The 19,325-nt window shown below is 44.1% G+C and overlaps 1 protein-coding gene across 1 annotated transcript in view; it reads right to left on the bottom strand.

Moving 5' to 3' along the window:
• Positions 1-432: 432 nt before the first annotated feature.
• LOC120313054 (potassium voltage-gated channel subfamily KQT member 1-like) overlaps positions 433-19,325 on the bottom strand; it is a 137,394-nt gene continuing 118,501 nt past the window's right edge. Inside the window, exon 16 of the mRNA XM_039354558.1 lies at positions 433-859. Within this exon, the coding sequence (XP_039210492.1) occupies positions 737-859 (123 nt within the window). The 3' untranslated portion in view covers positions 433-736. The remainder of the gene's footprint in view (positions 860-19,325) is intronic.

Raw genomic sequence — 19,325 nt, 5'->3', positions numbered from 1 at the left:
CAACCAATGGAACAGAAGTTGCCTTCAGATGTTGTGGGTGCTCCATCACTGGAAGCTTTTAAGAAGAGACTGGACTGCCCATCTGTCAAAAACGGTGTAAAGACTCCTGCTTGGGCAGGGGGTTGGATTAACTGACCTCCAGGGTCCCTTCCAACTCTTTTATTCTAATTCTAATATCAAAGTTACCTTCTGTCAGTCTGAAACGATGAGCTAAGGCAGTAGGCACCTTGCTCGGATGCCTATAACGCCCCTATCAGCATGAATCGGAGGGCGCTTCCCTCCTTAGAAGTAGCATCCAGAGGAGGTGATGGTCCTCTAGAGCAGTGTTTTCCAAACTTGACAATTTTAAGGCATGTGGACTTCAACTCCCAGAATTCCACAGCCAGCAACGCTGGCTGTGGAATTCTGGGAGTTGAAGTCCACATGCCTTAAAATTGTCAAGTTTGGGAAACACTGCTCTAGAGGCTTCCCCGTCCAAGAATTCATCCCAGGACACCGAACCGATTCAGTCTTAGAGCTGGCAGAAAGAAAGCCTTTGGTGATCCTCACAGTTCTTCTCCAACTTGTTGTTCTACCTCATCATGCACAGAGCAAATGTAAGGAAGGAACGTGGCTTAAACTGAGTGATAGCTGGGCAGGCTTCATCACGGTCTTCTTGGTGATGCCATTGGGAAGTCAACCTCAACTCTGGTAACTTATGAAATGGGAAGAGGAAGCAAAGACGGTTCAGATGAGTTTACATTTCCTGGTTCAGATGCTGGTTCACGGTTGAAGAGGCAGCCTGTCCCCGTGACGTCTTTCCAAGCTGAGTCTGGAGAGCATCCATGATGTCATGTAATTTTTGGTCAATCTGGATGACCTGTTGGGAAAGCAGAAGGCACACGGTCTGTTACTTTGCCGATTGAGGCATATGTCAATCATCCTTCAAACCAGGAATTGTTTTATGGCAGGGATGGGGAACCAGGGCCCTTTTATGACTTGTGGACTCCAATTTCCAGAATTCCTGAGCCAGCCAGGTTGGCTGAGAAATTCTGGGAGTTGAAGTCCACAAGGGCCACGGGTCCCCATCCCTGTTTTATGGAATGGATTTCAGACAAGAAATAACAGCCAACTGGATCACATTTCCAACAACATAACAGCTTTTCCACTGAGCTTTTGGATTGTGATAGCTTAAATACAACCAGTCCATTAAAAACCAGGCGGTTATTCTGGTACAAATTTGTGAACCACAGAAATATTTTCATTATTATATCTGGGAGCTCGTTTCTCTTACAGATCCAGTCAAATGAACATTTCAATTAATTGTAATCCCAGACAAACATTGAAACAATAGGAAATACTATTCATATTTTCTGACATGGAGTGTTAGGCGTTCATTGTCACATTGGAAAAAGCCCCCCCCCCCGCCTCCCCACCGTGCATTTTCCAGCAATATCAAAGTCATGATAAAACCTGGGATTTTTAAGATTTTTTTTTTTTTTTGCAAAGGGGTAAAATGAAAGTCCTGCCAAAAAAAGTAAGAATACTTACTTTGGCACAAAACCAGGAAATCTTGTGGGAGGGGGTTCAAAAATAGCAAGATGGTATCTCTAACTGAACAGTTGAAGTCCTGCACATTTTTAACACTGTCCCCGCCTTTGCTTTTTTTAGTATTAGTTTTATTCATTGATAACATAAAATGTGAAAGGAAGGTTGTAAATGGTGATCAAACAATCCTGGGATGTTGCAGCCATCACAAATACACGCTGGTTGCCAAGTGGCCCATTTTTGATCACGTGATCGTGGGGAAGCTGTGACGGTCGTAAATATGAGGACCGTCATTACTGTTTTCAGTGCTGTTATAACATTGAATAGTTATAGTGAATGGTGAATGGTTATACTAGTTATAATTCAATGGTGAATGGTGAATAGCGAATGGAAAGTAATCCAGGAGAAAAGCAACGTAGAACTAAGGAGAAATTTCAAGACAATGAGAACAATTAACCCGTGGAACAACCTGCCTCCAGAGGCTGTGAATGCTCCAACACTGGAAGTTTTTAAGAAGAGACTGGACAGCCATTTGTCTGAAATGGTCTAGGGTTTCCTGCCTGAGCAGGGGGTTGGACTAGATGACCTCCAAGGTCCCTTCCAACTCTATTATTATTTCCCATAGCAGGAATCCCCCTGTGAGAACTTGGAGGCCTCACCGATCCTGGGCAGAGGTCAAGGCTGGGACCTCGGAGGCGTCTTTTCCTGGCACGGCCCTGGTCCCGGGGGTCTCGGATGCTTACACAGCTGTGAGAGCAGGGAGAATTTAAAGCAGGGAGACCCAAGGCTGAGCCCTGACATCGCAAGGATTTTTTCTTCAGATGCTATCACTTTTTTTTTTTTTAAAAGGAAAGCCTTTGCAAATATCAGTTATGGTAGGATATCTTGGCAGGCCCTTGAATCTGGAATAAATGCTTCTAATGTAAACCTTTCAACCTTCAGTCCTGATCTCTAACTCATTAAATAGTTTTTTGGTAATTCTCTGGGTAGAAATAATAGTAATAGTAATAATAGTAATAGTAGTAGTAGTAGTAATAATAATAATAATAATAATAGTAATGGCATTGACAAATTCACCATTAGTCAATTGCAAAAGGTGGCTTTACTAGGAACTGCTTCCATCCTGCGACGATACCTGTAATACCATCAAACATCCACATCTGCCTATCCCAGGTCCTGGGTAAGGACTCGATAGGTAGACAAAATGCCAAATCCAGTCTGAACATCTGGCTGACTGTGCGATGATTCATAATAATAATAATAGTAGTAACAACAACAATCCCAAAACAACTGGAGCACCACTTGGACATCTTCGGCATTGACAAATTCGCCATCAGTCAATTGGAAAAGGCGGCCTTACTAGGAACTGCTTCCATCCTGCGACGAGATCTGTAATACCATCAGACATCCATTTCTGCCTATCCCAGGTCCTGGGTAAGGACTTGATAGGTAGACAAAATGCCATATCCAGTCTGAACATCTGGCTGACTGTGTGATGATTCATAATATTACTAATAGTAGTAACAACAACAACAACAACAATCCCAAAACAACTGGAGCACCACTTGGACACCTTCGGCATTGACAAATTTGCCATCAGTCAATTGCAAAAAGCAGCCTTACTAGGAACTGCTTCCATCCTGCGACGAGATCTCCCTTTTGCTTGTCACCTTCTTCCCCCGCTAATGGACCAATCCTTTCCTTAACCTTTTTCTTGTTTTTTATGACAATTGCTATAAGGAAAAATGGAGGATGGAATACTTGAGGGCTTGGAGCAGGAGGTCTTCAAACTTGGCCCTTTGATGACGTGTGGACCTCAACTCCCAGAATTCCTCAGCTAGGCACGCGTCCCTGGCTGAGGAATTCTGGGAGTTGAAGTCCACACGTCATCAAAGGGCCAAGTTTGAAAACCCCTGACTTGGAGAGAAAGGATGAATGAATGAATTACAATGAACTAAACAAGTACCTACAACACACCTCTCTCTAGGCTTTCACACTGCAGCAACAGTTTTATTAATAATACAATAATAATAATGTTTTGAAGATTCAGTTGTGTTTCTAGGATAGGGCAAGCCCCCCTCCAAATATTCTTTGCAGGGGCCCAACCGTGGGAAATGGGCTATTTTTATTTCTCATTAAAAAGCTCCCCAGAGACATCTTGTTGGCCAATGGAAGGAATGGAGCAGTTGACTAAGGTAGCCTTGACCTGATGCTATCACGTAAACAAAACACTAGAATTGACCAAAGAAGACATCAGGGAGGGCCTTCAAATATTATGCTACGGAGATCCAGTTTCCACAATTCCTTTCCATGTGGATGGCCACGAAGGATTTGCTTCTCTGACCCACAGAGTCACACAGAAGTGGGGAGAGAGGGAGGAGGGAAACCCAGCCTTTGGCCCATGGGATAATCTCGTTTGAGTTTCCCATTAGCTCTTGTTTATTTTCCTTCCACCAAACTTATCTGGGACTGGCCATCGTTTCCCGGCTCTGCGTTCCTTTCTCCAAAAGAGGCCCACCCATTCTTAGGTTAGGTGTTAAGAGGGCTCTGGTGACCTGGATCACAGGAACAGGATTTTTTTTTTATTAAAAAAAAAAACACAGTTCCACTTGTTTTGGTTTCCATCTACCTTTCCTGTTTCAATTCACACACGCAAGAATCATGTTTCCTCCCCCCCCCCATCAGCCATTGCAAAGGTATCTCTTTGCGGGGGGCGGGGGGCAAAGAAAGGGGAAAAAGTTTAAAAATGAACATTTTTTCCCATGAAGAACCGTTCATGTGCACAAGAGATAGAGGTAGACCCCTCCCCATACATACGTTTCTCTTTAAAGGAAAGGGCTGCCATCAACTTAATCATTCTGTATTTATCTAAGAGCAGCTCCAGTTGAATATACAGTCTACCTTTCTGCCCCTGGCTATGTAGACAAGTGCAAAATGAATTGGTCAAACCGTAGGCTTTAATCGATTAAAATGTTCACTTGTTTGTTTGTTTATATCTCACCCTTTTATTTTTATAAACGGGTTAAGGTGGTGCATATGCCTAATGTTCCTTCCTTATCCTATTTTCCCAACGATAACCCTGTGAGGTGGGTTGGGCCAAGAGACAGGGACCGGCCGAAAGTTACCCAGCTGGCTTTCATGGTTAAAGTAGGACTAGAACAGGGGTCTTCAACCTTGGCAACTTTAAGACTTGTGGACTTCAACTCCCAGAATTCCTCAGCCAGCCAGGTCTCCCATTTTCTAGTCTGATGCCTTAACCTCTAGACCAGGGGTAGGCAACTTGGCTCTTTTATGACTCGTGGACTTCAACTCCCAGAATTCCTGAGCCAGCTATGCTGGCTGAGGAATTCTGGGAGTTGAAGTCCACGAGTCATAAAAGAGCCAAGGTTGGCTGCCCCTGCCCTAGACCAAACTGGCTCTCATTTGATTAAATTTGATAAATTCGATTAAATAATAATTCTATTTGTGCATCATTGCGTAAAATCACATGGGGTCCAGAAATTTGATGACCGACTCAGAATTGGATTTTGCAACATTATCCTGGGACACGTGTAGTCTGTTCAGAAAGTATTCAGACCCCCCCCCCCTTCACTTTTGTTAATTTTGTTACGCTGCAGCCCGATTCTGCAGTTGTTGAAATTCATTTTTTCCCCCTCTCATTAAACTGTATATTTGCCTTCATTTGTGAAATACATACTATATAGACAGAAGCGAAGGTGAACTTCAGGTTTTTAAGAAGAGACTGGACAGTCACTTGTCTGAGATGGTATAGGCTCTCCTGCTTGAGCAGGGGGCTGGACTAGAAGACCTCCAATTGTCCCTTCCAGCTTCTATTCTATTCTATTCTATTCTATTCTATTCTATTCTATTCTATTCTATTCTATTCGTCCAACAGGTCTGCACGAGAACTGATCCAGAAAATAAGATGATCATTTCCCCAGCACCATGAATATTCTAATCTGGAGTGATTTGATTTGTTGCACAGGAAAATGTAAACTATCGCTGGATTTTACTTTGCAATATTTTAGTTTACAGTAAAATAACATTTGATTGTATTCTGTTTTTGCTCTGTAAGAATGGTTTAAGTTCCCTCGTGAGTCGAAATGCCTTTTGAAAAGAAGACATAAATGTATCAAATGCTAATAACCCATAAATTCCCAGTCCAACATAAAAACAAAAGTCATCTGCACAGCAACTCCCATTCTCACAAACTTTATCTCTCTTTTCCACCTGCCTCACCTTGGTTTGATATCTGGGCAACGGAGTGAATATGGAAAGATAAATATTTCATTTCCTTCACCCCCCCTGGAGCTGAACTAAATACAGCAAAAGGTCGCCAAAGGGGACCACATGACCCCAGGACACGGTGACGGTCATAAATATAAATCAGTTGTTAAGCGTCTGAATTTTGATCACGTGATCACGGGAATACGGCAAGTCGTAAGTGTGAAAAATGGTCATAAAAATGGTCACTGTTTTCAGTGCCACTGTAACTTTGAACAACCAGGTTTTGGCGTCTTCTTTTCACAGCAAAATAATCATTTATTAGCATCCTCTAATCCAGGGACTTCCAACTTGGCCCTTTTATGACTTGTGGACTTCAACTCCCAGAATTCCTCAGCCAGCGTATGCTAGCTGGAGAATTCCTGGGAGCTGAAATTCACCTATAAATAATACATTTATTATGAAATAAATGAATATACAGTAATTGGAATATTGGACCTGGAGAGGAAGACCAGAAAAATAATGGCAATGAATCCACACAGCAATACTGACAAACTCTACTTATCAAGGAAAATAGGCGGACGTAGAATGTTGCAAGTTTATCTGCCTTTTTAAATGTTTTATTTGTTCCAAGGAAATGATTTTCTATTGCAGATCCAGGTCACAAAATACCGGTGACCTCATGTATTGTTCACTGGTATTATTTGCTAACTGCAATATTGATTTGTTTATAAGATTTTTTTTTACCCACTTCAGTTGACACGATCTGGAGGGTCACAAAACCAAAGTTAAGGAAAGCTATAAAATATCCTTTTGATGGTACGAGTCTAAGATAATAATAATAATAACAATAATAATAATAGTAGTAGTAGTAGTAGTAGTAGTAAAGTTGGAAGGGACCTTGGAGGTCATCAAGTCCAGCCCCCTGCTCAGGCAGGTAATTCTATACCATTTCGGACAAATGGCTGTCCAGTCTCTTCTTAAAAACTTCCAGTGTTGGAGCATTCACCGCTTCTGGAGGCAGGTTGTTCCACTGGTTAATTGTTCTGACTGTCAGGAAGTTTCTCCTTAGTTCTAGATTGCTTCTCTCCGTTGCTTCTTGTCCTGTCTTCAGGTGCCTTGGAGAATAGCTTGACTCCCTCTTCTTTGGGGCAGCCCCTGAGATACTAGAGCACTGCTATCATGTCCCCCCTCGTCCTTCCTTCTTTTCATTAAACTAGACATACCCAATTCCAGCAACCGTTCCTTATATATTTTAGCCTCCGTTCCCCTGATCATCTTTATTGCTCTTCTCTGTATGATGATGGAACTATTGCCGGAACAGAAGAATTAGACTTTATTTAAAGGGATGTTTTTACATAATGATTGTAAAGCAAGCCATTCTGGTCTTTAACCGAATCTCGTGGTTGCTAGGAAAGTCAACATCAAGAGCAGATGTTTGCATGGCTGCATCTGCAGAAGCGGGTCCCTACCAACACAGAAGTTGGAAGCTCTCCAACTGCACGGCCAAACTGTTTATTTTCAGAGTTTTGAAAAAATAAACATATTTGTGTTTGGAAAGATGAAAACGGCTTCAGCAAAGCTCAGCGTCGTCGGCTTGGTCTACGGGGAGAGGGAAAGGGTGGGGTTCAAAAGGACTGTAATTTAATTCCCGAAAAGGAACTTCTTTTGCTGTTTATTTTCTTCAGCTTGCGTCCTAAGTGCAGGGAACACTGGTGGTAGAGGAGAAGCAGGAGCGTTCCAGAAAAGGAATTTTTTCGGACACTCAGAAAGGCTCTGAAGGAAACATGGCAGAAGAAGAAAATCAGGGGTCAAGATGCAGAGCACTGGGGTTTGCCTTTAGCAGAATAATAACAGAGCTGGAAGAGATCTTGGAGGTCTTCTAGTCTAACCCCCTGCTCAAGGGAGAGGGCCTATAACCAGGGGTGGGGAACCTTGGCTCTTTTATGACTCGTGGACTTCAACTCCCAGAATTCCTGAGCCAGCCAAGCTGGCTCAGGAATTCTAGTAATTGAGGGCCATGAGTCACAAAAGAGCCAAGGTTGCCTACCCGTGGCCTATACCAATCCAGACAAGTGGCTGTCCAGTCTCTCCTTAAAAGCCTCCAGCGTTGGAGCATCCACAACTTCTGGTGGCAAGCTGTTCCACTGGTTGATTGTTCTCACAGTGAGAAAGTTTCTCCTTAATTCCAGGTTGCTTCTCTCCTTGATTAGTTTCCATCCATTTTTTTTTCTCGTCTTGCCTTCTGGTACTTAGGAAAATAGGCTGCCCCCCCCCTCTTCTTCGTGGCAGCCCCTCGAATATTGGAACTCTGCTCTTATGTCACCCCTGCTATCATTCTACATCTGTCGTTCCGTTGTGCATTTCTGCACTTGTAGGACTCTCGAAGTCTGCAGATTGAGGCAGGCCATGAAAACCGCGAAAGGAATTTAGAATAGAACAGAACTGGGAGGGGCCTTGGAGGTCTTCTAGTCCAGCCCCCTGCTCAAGCAGGAGGATCTCCTATGGCACGGGTGCCAGAGGTGGCACGCAGAGCCCTCTCTGTGGGCACGTGCACCATCGCCCCAGTCCTAGGCCTTCAGCTGAGTTTTATAAAACTTTTTCGCTTTAGGCCTCCACTGCCATGTGGAAAACAAAACAAAAAAAAGGTTCAATCAATCAATTTCAACTTCTGGGGGAAAAAAAAGATCTCGCAAAGTTGGAATTGATCGATTGAACTTTTTAGTCCCACCCAGTCTGCCGTTACCATTGAAGCCACGCCCACCCAATGGGCCATGCCCACCCAATAGGCCACACCCACCCAGCACCCGACGGTACATAAGTGGGTTTTGGGTTGCAGTTTGGGCACTCGGTCTCTAAAAGGTTCGCCATCACTGCCCTAGACCAGTGTTTCCCAAACTTGACAATTTTAAGGCATGTGGACTTCAACTCCCAGAATTCCACAGCCAGCATTGCTGGATGTGGAATTCTGGGAGTTGAAGTCCACATGCCTTAAAATTGTCAAGTTTGGGAAACACTGACCATCTCAGACAGGTGATTGTCCAGTCTCAATATTTACTACATATACTCTTCCACTTACAACGATTTGTTTAGTTACCCTTCAAAATGACAACGGCACTGAAAAAAAAAGATTTATGACTGTCACTCAGCCTTACGACTGTTCCAGTGTCCCCACAGTTACACATGATTAAAATTGGGGTGTTTGGCGACCGCTGTGTTTTTTAGGATGGGGGGCAAAGCCAGATTTTCTTGATAACCATGATCCATTTAACAACTGCAATGATTCGTTTAACCAACATTGCAAAAAAAAAAAAGGTAATAAAATGGGGCATGACTCGCTTAAGAACTGCCTTGCTTAGTGACAGAAAGTTTGGGCTCAGTGGCAGCTGTAAGTTGAGGACTATCGGTCTGTGAGGGAACCACATCAGGTTGAAAAATATCAGCCAATGTGGGAAGAGCAAAGCAGAAGGAATGAAGGAAAGACACGCCGCTTGTACAAAGCTGCGACCGACTTTACGACAATATCCTACTGTATTATATTATTCTCCACAGTATTCCGGTAAGTTCAAGAGCCAGAGAGGGCAAAATAAGAATAGCTCCATTGATTTTTACGTTTCCTCTCTTTCTTGGGTTTCAGCCAGGCTTTGTTGTTGTTGTTTTGCGTTTAATTTTTAACTTGTGGCTTTTGCTTTTCTAAAAAAACCACACGCACACAATGAGATCAGGGGCCGTGGAAGCCTCTTACGGGAAAAGAACAAACAGGCGGAGAGAAGGCAGATCCGTTGAACGCTTTCCCTCAGAAATCCGCGGGCGAGGAAATTATTTTGTGGCTCAGCCACGGAGACAACTCCTCTAAGTCACAGCGAGAGGGTGACGCTGCCTTCCTCGGCCGCCAGGTGTAGAAAGGAGACCACCAGGTTCCTGGCTTCTTCTTTCCACAGCAAAACAAGCCTTTATTAGCATCCTGGTCTAATCCAAGGTTTCTCAGCTTGGGCAGCTTTTAAGGCCTGCGGACATCGACTCCGTTTTCGGAGTCTGTGAGCAGCGAGGAGGTCGGAGAGGTTTGGCTACGGGGGCATTTTCAAAGCTTTGCAATCAATTTCATCCCCCCTCCCCCCCCAGCATTCATTTGCTAAATGGGAGTAGTGTAGGGTTCTGAGTGTAGACACAGAAATTGCTAGTTGTGTAGCTCTGGCTCCAGCCTTGATCCGCTTTCTCCCCCCACAGAAGTTGATCTGCTGATGGCTCTTAATCAGCAGGTTGGTTACTCAACCTCCTCCTCCTCCTCTTCTTCTCCTCCTTCTCCTCTTCTTCTTCCTCCTCTTTCTCTTCCTTGTCTCCCACTCCTCCTCCTCCTCCTCCTCCTTCTCTTCGTCTCTTCCCCCCTCCTCCTTCTCCTCCTTACCCTCCTTTTCCTCTTCTTCTTCTTCCTTCTCCTTCTCTTACCCTCTTCTTCCTCCTCCTCTTCTCCCCCTCCTTCTCCTTCTCTTCCTCCTCCTCTCCCTCCTGCTCTTCCCCTCCTCCTTCTCCTCTTACCCTCCTTCTCCTTCCTCTTCTCCCCCTCTTCTCCCTCCTCCTCTTTCTCCTCCTCCTCTTCCTCTTCCTCGTCTCCCACTCCTCCTCCTCTTCCTCCTTCTCTTCTTCCTCCTCCTCTTCCCCCCTCCCCCTTCTCCTCTTACCCTCCTTCTCCTTCCTCTTCTCCCCCTCCCCCTCTTCTCCCTCCTTCTCTTCCTCTTCGTCTCCCACTCCTCCTCCTCCTTCTCTTCTTCCTCCTCCTCTTCCCCCCGCCTCCTTCTCCTCCTTACCCTCTTCTTCTTCCTCCTCCTCCTTCTCTTACCCTCTTCTTCCTCCTCCTCCTCTCCCCCTCCTTCTCTTCTTCCTTCTCTTCCCCCTCCCCCTCCATCATTCCACAAACCCCACTCCCTTCTAGCACTGAGGATGTTATCTAGTTAAGGTTAATGAAAGATCTGAAAACAAGCAAGCTCTGAGAGCAGCCAGGACCCCACAGCCCTCCTCCTCTTCCTCCTCCTCCCCCTCCTCTTTTCTCTTCCTCCTTCCTCTAGCTTCTGCAGAAGCACCACCATAAAAAAGCAAAAAAACCCAAGCAAGGCTTCTGAAAAGTCAGCATCGTTGGGGAATGCCGTGTCAAGCACGTGACGCCTCTTTTGAACGGTTCCAGTTGTCGCAGCAAATGTCTTTTCAGGCCTCTGAAACGCCTCGGTGTGCTTCGGCGGGCGACGCAGCACATGTGCTCTGGGCAGTTGTCCTTCTGGCTGTTGGGGCCCAAGGGCTTTGTAACTCTTGGGGAACAGGTGTTCATCAGAAGGTGGGGTCACAAAAGCCAAGGCGGAGACCACCACAGAGTGATCAAAGCTCAGCTCGTGGCCCAGATGAGACAGAGGGGAGCTTCGCTTGGACCATTCCGGCCGCCATCTTGCCTTTTTTGACCCTCTTCTGGAGAGACCCCTGCAAGGACAGCCACAGACAAGAACTTTTGTCAGGCAAGGGTGAGATTTCCACCAGGCGCGAGCTTCTTCCAGGTCAATGATTCTCCGCCGGGGGCCCAAAGTGGCAGGTCAGTACAGGCAGTCCTCAATTTACAAGAATCTGGAATTTTGGTTATAAGTCCAGTCACTACATGGCTGGACTCATCACCAAAATCCCAGCTTCCATTGTGGTGGTACGTCAAGGACTTTCCATACTGACCTGCCCCCTTGATTCCCTGGAGGAGAACAGTGACTGGACTCCATTTTTCAATTACATTTATGTGAGTTGTTAAATGAGTCACTGTGATTGCTAAGGGAATCCAACAGTTGTTAAGAGAATCACATGGCTATAAGTTTGAATCAGTTTGAACTTCTGGAGGCAGGTTGTTCCACCTTTATAATTGCTATAATTGTTCTAACTGTCAGGAAGTTTCTCCTTAGTTCCAGGTTGCTTCTCTCCTTGGTGAGTTTCCATCCGTTGCTTCTTGTCCTGCCTTCAGGTGCTTTGGAGAATAGCTTGACTCCCTCTTCTTTGGGGCAGCCCCTAAGATACTAGAAGACTGCTATCATGTCCCCCCTTGTCCTTCTCTTCCTTAAACTAGACATACCCAATTCCAGCAGCCGTTCCTTATATGTTTTGGCCTGCAGTCCCCTGATCCTCTTCGTTGCTCTTCTCTGCACTGTTTCCAGAGTCTCAACATCTTTTTTACATCGTGGTGACTGAAACTGGATGCAGGATTCCAAATGTGGAATACTAGCGTGGAATACTTTTAATTTCTTCTTTGTTCTCGCATCCCAGAATAATAGCAGCAATATTCCCACGCTGCTCAGGTCCCAGGTCACCGGGAGAGTTGGCAGAGGGGCAAAACAGCCAAGTTGAAAACCTGACACTTTAGGACACAACCTTGACTTTTCCGACTGTCGTCTTACAGACGTTGCTCTCAATTTTGCACATTCAGGAATGTTGCAACAGAGTCAATACATGATTGGGGAATTTCTTTTCAATATTTTATAATCACAAATCCTTAATATTTTCTCAGCAACCTATTGTCTGGTTTTCAATATTTAACATAAAACTTGGGGAATTTCATCCTGGAGGGCAGACCTCTCTGTCTGCTGTACTGGTGAGGAAATGAGTCTGCAGGTAATCCTCAATTTACATCCCTTAGTTTAATGACTGTTCCAAGTTACAACTGCACTGAAAAAATGGACCGTTTTTCCAGCTTACGACCGTTGCAGCATGCTCGTGGTCAAAATTTAGATGCTTGGCAACCAATTCGTATTTAACCGGTTGCAGAGTCCTGGGATCATGTGATCCCCTTTCGCGATCTTCTGACAAGTGAAGTCAATGGGGATCCACTTAACAACCGTGTTACTAACTTAACACCTGCAGTGATTCTCTTAACGCTTGCAAGAAAGGCTGTAAAATGGGGCCAAACTCACGTAACAACCGTCTCACTTAGCAACAAACATTTTGTTCCTACGTTGAGGACGACTGCCATTAACCAAGTTAGTTGCCTAGTAGAGTCCTAGTAGACAATCACCTAAATAGGAGCCAGCCGTGTGCTGCAGCTGCCAAAAAGGCCAACACAGTGCTAGGCTGCATTAACAGAGGGACAGAATCAAGATCACGTGAAGTATTAATACCACTTTACAAGGCCTTGAGAAGGCCACACTTGGAATACTGCAGCCAGTTTTGGTCACCACCATGTAAAAAGATGTTGAGACTCTAGAAAGAGTACAGAGAAGAGCAACAAAGATGATCAGGGGGAGGCTAAAACATATAAGGAACGGCTGCTGGAATTGGGTATGTCTAGTTTAATGAAGAGAAGGACGAGGGGAGACCAGATAGCAGTCTTCCAATCTCTCAGGGGCTGCCCCAAAGAAGAGGGAGTCAAGCTATTCTCCAAAGTGCCTGAAGGTAGGACAAGAAGCAACGGATGGAAACTGATCAAGGAGAGAAGCAACCTAGAACTAAGGAGAAACTTCCTGACAGTCAGGACAATTAACCAGTGGAACAACCTGCCTCCAGAAGCGGTGAATGCTCCAACACTGGAAGTTTTTAAGAAGAGGCTGGACAGCCATTTGTCCGAAATGGTGTAGGGTTTCCTGCCTGAGCAGGGGGTTGGACTAGATGACCTCCAAGGTTCCTTCCAACCTTACTACTACTACTACTATTACTATTATTATTATTATTATTATTATGAGGTGGACTCCTCCGTGTCCCTGCTAACTCTCAGATAAAAAACGGGCCTAGCATGTCCCACATTTTGGTGGCGAGTTCCGGATGCCAAAACGGGAGTGTATGTGTGTGGGACAATGCCAGGGATTGGATTTCACTCGGCCAGCGGGCCGGGATGGGGAGGGGATCCCCTGTTCTTCACAAAGATTGGTTTTATTTTCCATGTCTAACAGCTGAAGCTGCTTCTGCGGCCTGTTTATTATCCTACTGTAGAAACCTCTCAACAGGTGGATGGGGCAAGACCCATCAGAGGCTGGAAAGACTTAAAACAAATCCTGTTTATTTATTTTGCAGATCCATAAACATAAAACACATGCACCAACATAAGTGCCTGTGTGGAGAGGACTGTGCAATCCCTCCGTCACTCAACTCAGAAACAATTTCGGCTTCTGGCGTCCTTGCCAAAGCTTCTTTGCATGTTTTTCACGCCATCGAAAAAGGGCCTGAGAAATCTGACTTTTTTTGGGGGGGGGGTAGGGGGGAGGCAAGAGAGAGACCCTCTTCAGCCCACTCTCCTTTTTGGGAGAGGGGGTGTCAAGGGCAAAGAGGTAAGTAGAAATATTTACCCTCTATTTTTGATGTCTTCTAATCCTTATCCTTTCCCAATTTCGTTGAACTGTTGAAGGGCCATCAGGAAGGGCAACATCAGGCAGAGGTGGAACAAAGCAATTGAAGAGTGACGCCACCAGAGGGGCAGTTAGATTTTAAAAATATTTCTAACTGTTTTCTAGCCAGATCAGGTGGACTTTTGCCCATGTAATGAAGCCATTGCTGATGGTTTCTTTCCGGAAGACCCTGGAATCCATCACACAATCTGGAGGATGGAGCAACATTCTAGCTTCTAAGACAGAGGTCTTCAAACCTGGCCACTTTTCTGGGAGTTGAAGTCCCCAAGTCTTAAAGTGGCCAGGTTTGAAGACCCCTGTTCTAAGAGAATGTAGGATCCCTGGATTTGCAGAAATAAAGCTCCTGTCCATGGAATCTCTTATGGAAGGACTCTGTGGCCACTCACGACACTGGCTGAAATACAGGTAGTCCTCAACTTATAGTTACTGTTCACATTTGTGATCTTTCTTTGATTCTTCTCACCCGAGTGACAAATCGAGAAAACATTGCCCACATCCTGAATTGACTTTATGTTATTCATGTGTTTGGGAAGACAGAATTCATTTGCTGGTTGTGGAAGACAGACAGTGTGCCCCAAAAGTTACTGGCTTACTGGCTGGAGAATTCTTGGAACACAGAATAACAACTTGTTAATGGGTAGATGGGCTGAGAGGTTTACAAAAACTGTAAGAGTCCAGGCAGTGTGATGCTATGGAATAGTGAATGAATGAAAAATGTTTCAGCATCACGTTATTACAAAACATCTGTATTCATCATATGCATTACACAGAGATGGGCTATTGCTTGATGATGCAAAGTCTTATCTCAGCTCGCTAGCCTTCTTGTCTCTCCTAACCTGTAATTTAGGGAGAGAGTCAGGCTGGGGTGGGGGGGGGGTGTTAGGGGCCCTGGTTCACTTCTAGGCTAACTTATCTCTGTATTAGCTAATGGGTAGATAGGGGTGAAGAGGTCATTCTCCTTAGCAGGATTCTCCTGTAGGATGGATGGGGCCTGATCAATTTGTCAGGTCAAAGGGCTATTTCTCTAGAGCACATGGTAATGAGAGGAGAAGGAGGAGGAGGAGAGACCACAGAACTGGGTCCATCTGCTGTTATGTCAGCTACTACCAGAAAGATGGAGTGAGAATGAGTTATTTTTGGCCAACGACAGAGCCAAGAAGATGGTTTCATTATGGCAGTTTAAACTTTGATCTAGACAACGAAGAAGAGGAGGAGGTGGTGGAGGAGGAGGAGGAGGAATTCAATAGAAAAGCTAAAAACTAAGATGAAGGGTGATGTTGCTATAGACTTAGGGAAGAAATGGGTTCTCCTCGTCCTCTGAAGGAATCCTTCTTCAATGTTAACCAAGGTCTGTTTGTCGGCTTTAAGGCCTGCTGTTGCATTAGGGCTCCACGTGTTCTGGATCAGCCCCGTTGCCCTGCCCTCTTTGTGGAATTTTATGGGGACTCCAGATAACCTCATCTTCCTTTTTTAAGCGTCCCCTGTTTTCCCACCAGTTGTTCTACCTTTTTTTTTCTTACCACAGAAAATCTGTGAAGGAGGAGAAGCTCAGGCAGCTGTTGTGTCATTTGATGCTACCACCAGGAGCCCTCAGTCTGGAAAGCCACATGGATTATTCCCCCAAAACAGAACAGAGGAGGTAGTGATGAGGAATCCAGGGCCCTTGTGTGACTAAGGAAGCGCTACTGAAAATAAAGTAATGAAAAATCAAATATTGAATAGGGGAAGCCACTCTTCCAAATAAGTCACACATTTTACTGTAAAGTCAACTTTGGAATACTTATTTGTTGACTTTGAATGGATCTGGTTAGCGAGAAGGATGGTAGAAATATCTGCTTCCATCTTCTCCCTGTGTAGTTAATGCAGTTCAGCAGAGCTAAAATCAACAGGACTGCCTCCGGAAGCCTGGATCCAGTGTGATCTGGTGACAAATGTTGACTCACTTGGGTGGCAGCGGAGATTTTTAACCCAAATGGTTCTGACGAAGACAAAGAAAATCCTCGCAAACGGTTTTGCTCTGCCAGTGATGGTGCTAGGCAGCCGTGCCAAAAGAGGGGGCAGGATATATATATATAAAAAAATCTTTTGGATCTTCCTAATGCAAACAAACCATCAAACTACAGAAAGTCGGCACCCATCCATTCTCCTAGAGAAGGAAATATTTGGGGGAGGGGGGATATTAAAAAAAGGCAGAACAATATATTTCCCCAAAGGAATAATGGGGAAAAATCTTAAAAGGCAGAAACCAGCCCCTGCCCCAAGCAGAAACTCAGAAAACTCTTTAGAAACGCAGCTTTGGGGCACACCCAGTGGGGGGATTCAGCCGGTTTGCAACCCTTTTGGCAGAACTGGTAGCTAATTTTTTGTTGCCCAGACCCAGAATGGACTTCCGTAAGCAGCATCCACACAGAGAACCGGTGGTTCACCTATTTGAATCCCACCATTGGGCACACCAGTCATAAGCAGAACGCCTTCAGTCCTCCACAGCTGATGGGATTAAGAATTTACATCCCCCCACCAAAAAAATCTAAGCACAGGGCACAATAGGATTAATCCTACACCCCCTTCAGACTAGCAAAAGACACAAAAGCCCACCTCACTTCACAATCCAGAAACAGTTCCAGTTCAAAGTCTCAGAGCCCTATAAAGATCCATCCATTCTCAACTCCATTTGGTCCACTGTCCCAGAACTGCAGGCTGCTGCTGGTTCTGCTCATCAACAAACTGGAACCTTCTTTCCTAAGCAGTCTCCATTTTATTTACTCCCAGCTTGGAACGGGTCCTGATGATTTTTCCTTCAACAAAACCTTAATAGAATTGGGAGAGGAAAAGAGGATTGGATCCAGTGATCTAAAGATCTGCCCTCAACTTATGGTTGATTCTTGTACAATCAGATTCCGTATAGATATGTTTTGCCTTCACTTTATCTGCACAGATTTCTTCTTACGGTAACAGCAACATCTTTACTCTCTGTCCTTTGCTATTAATGGCTGCTTATATATCCTGAAGGCAGGACAAGAAGCAACAGATGGAAACTAACCAAAGAGAGAAGCAATATAGAACTAAGGAGAAATTTCCTGACAGGGAGAACAATTAATCAGTGGAACAACCTACCTCAAAGTCCCTTCCAACTACTACCACTATCACTATCACTATCACTACCACCACCTCCTCCTCCTCCTCCTCCTCCTCCTCCTCCTCCTCCTCCTCCTCCTCCTCCTCCTCCTCCTCCTCCTCCTCCTCCTCCTCCTCCTCCTCTTCTTCTTCTTCTTCTTCTTCTTCTTCTTCTTCTTCTTCTTCTTCTTCTTCTTCTTCTTCTTCTTCTTCTTCTTCTTCTTCTTCTTCTTCTTCTTCTTCTTCTTCTTCTTCTTCTTCTTCTTCTTCTTCTTCTTCTTCTTCTCTCCTCCTTCTCCTTATTCTTATTATATGACAACATGGAAAGCTGTATTAATCATACAAATGGCTGGGAAATTCCCAAGTGGAAAAAAATAAGGCAGAAACAGAGAAGGGAAGGAAGAAAGGGAGAAAAAAATGGCATCTAGAGAAATGCTGAAGTCTTGGTTGGCCAGGAATTAAGAGATCTAGACAGGTCCTGGCCATTTTTTAAATTTAGAAGGGGGATTTCTTTCCCCTCCCAAAAAACAAAGACAATGGTCTGGGCGAGAACTAACTTTCCCAAATCATGAAATAGGAGAGATTACTTATGGATGGATTGAGAATGAGACAAGAAATTTCTAGAGCACCGGATTAAATTTTCATAGCAAGTTGGACAATCTCTAGATAGCTCTGGAAATTGTTCTTTGGTTTCCTGTAAATTCTGGAAGTTAGTCCCCCAATCCTGTTTTTTTTTTTAAATCTTCTAATTAAAAAGAATGTTTTGTGGTATGTTTCCTATCACAAACAATTGGTATAATCCCAGAATTGTTTTTGCATCATGATTCTGTCTCCTTTTTATGGGATTGCATCACTTAAGCGATGTGCTGAGCACTATAGCTAAAAGCCTTGCATGAATACAACTAAAATTTAATTCTTAATATTTCTAGTTGAAAGCATCCAGTAGTAGAAATTAGGGGGAAAAAACCCCTCACTTCTTGAGGCTTGGAGAGTTGTAGCTAATCAATGCGGGGCATTTGAAACCAACTGAGAATAAATCAGACTTGGGAAAAATGCAGATGCTGGCCTTTTTGTGTGTCATTTCACTGACTTTCAGGGACACGGATGATTTGGCTCTAATAATAATAGAGGCAATTAAATAGAGCAAGTTCTAATGCTCAAAAAGCAGAACTTGCCCAAGGAGAATTTAAATTTCTGTAAAGAATGTTGGAAATTTTCTTCTGTGTCATGGTCTTAAAAAGCAATTTTGCAAAGAACGATGATTTTATGCAGATCTTGGACACATAATAAGGAGGTATTGTTATTTGTCAAAAAGCTGCACAAACATCCAGCTCAGTCCGAGTGAGTGGGGATGTGAAGAAAAGATTAAAGAAGTTGTTTCTTTCCAAGGAACAGTTTATTATAGGGGATAGGTTTCTAGTTTTTTACTCAGTATGCTTTATTCAGTATGTTCCAGTTAGGTCATCTAACTGTAACCAGCTCAAAGGAAAATGAGAACATTCTTTTTCTGGTGGACTTGCCCATTAAGAAGTCGACATGCAAGAAAGCAAAGTCAAACAGCGGCTTTAAGATGAAAGTCATATCTGCTGAAAATGAAGAATAAATCTAAATGTTCATAAATCTTCATTCTGCTTCTCTTCCATGTAGTTCACTTGGAACAAACTGGCATGAAATCACACAGTCACTCCTGAGCTTTACAGAGTGACAAAATGGAATACAAAGCAACAGTATTCCTGAGCATATGCATGTAGCATTAAACTACTGGACGTCTTTCCAAGCTATCTCTGAGAGGACTTGTTCTTTGGATCGTTCTCTGTTTAAAAATTCACAATTTTCTCCAATGTTCCTTGAAAATATTCCCAGAAAACCACCTCTAGATCCTCTTTGATCTTTCGGTGATTGAAAGCAATCGATCATTCTGATTTTTCTAAACCTACTTTACAGGGTTTGTTTATGGGGAAAGAAAATTGGGGGAAGGAATGCCGTGTATACAGTAGGATATAAATTTAATGCAGGAGAGGCTAAATCTCTTGGTTCATTCTGCTTCCTTGAATTTTGTACCTTACGATTTCTTACTTATTGGTGGATTTATCTATTTTTTTTATA

This window comes from Crotalus tigris, unplaced genomic scaffold (genome assembly GCF_016545835.1).
Source record: "Crotalus tigris isolate CLP2741 ecotype Arizona unplaced genomic scaffold, ASM1654583v1 scf7180000018563.1161478300:1536566, whole genome shotgun sequence".
NCBI lineage: Eukaryota > Metazoa > Chordata > Lepidosauria > Squamata > Viperidae > Crotalus > Crotalus tigris.
This window is presented reverse-complemented; position numbering and strand designations above follow the sequence as displayed.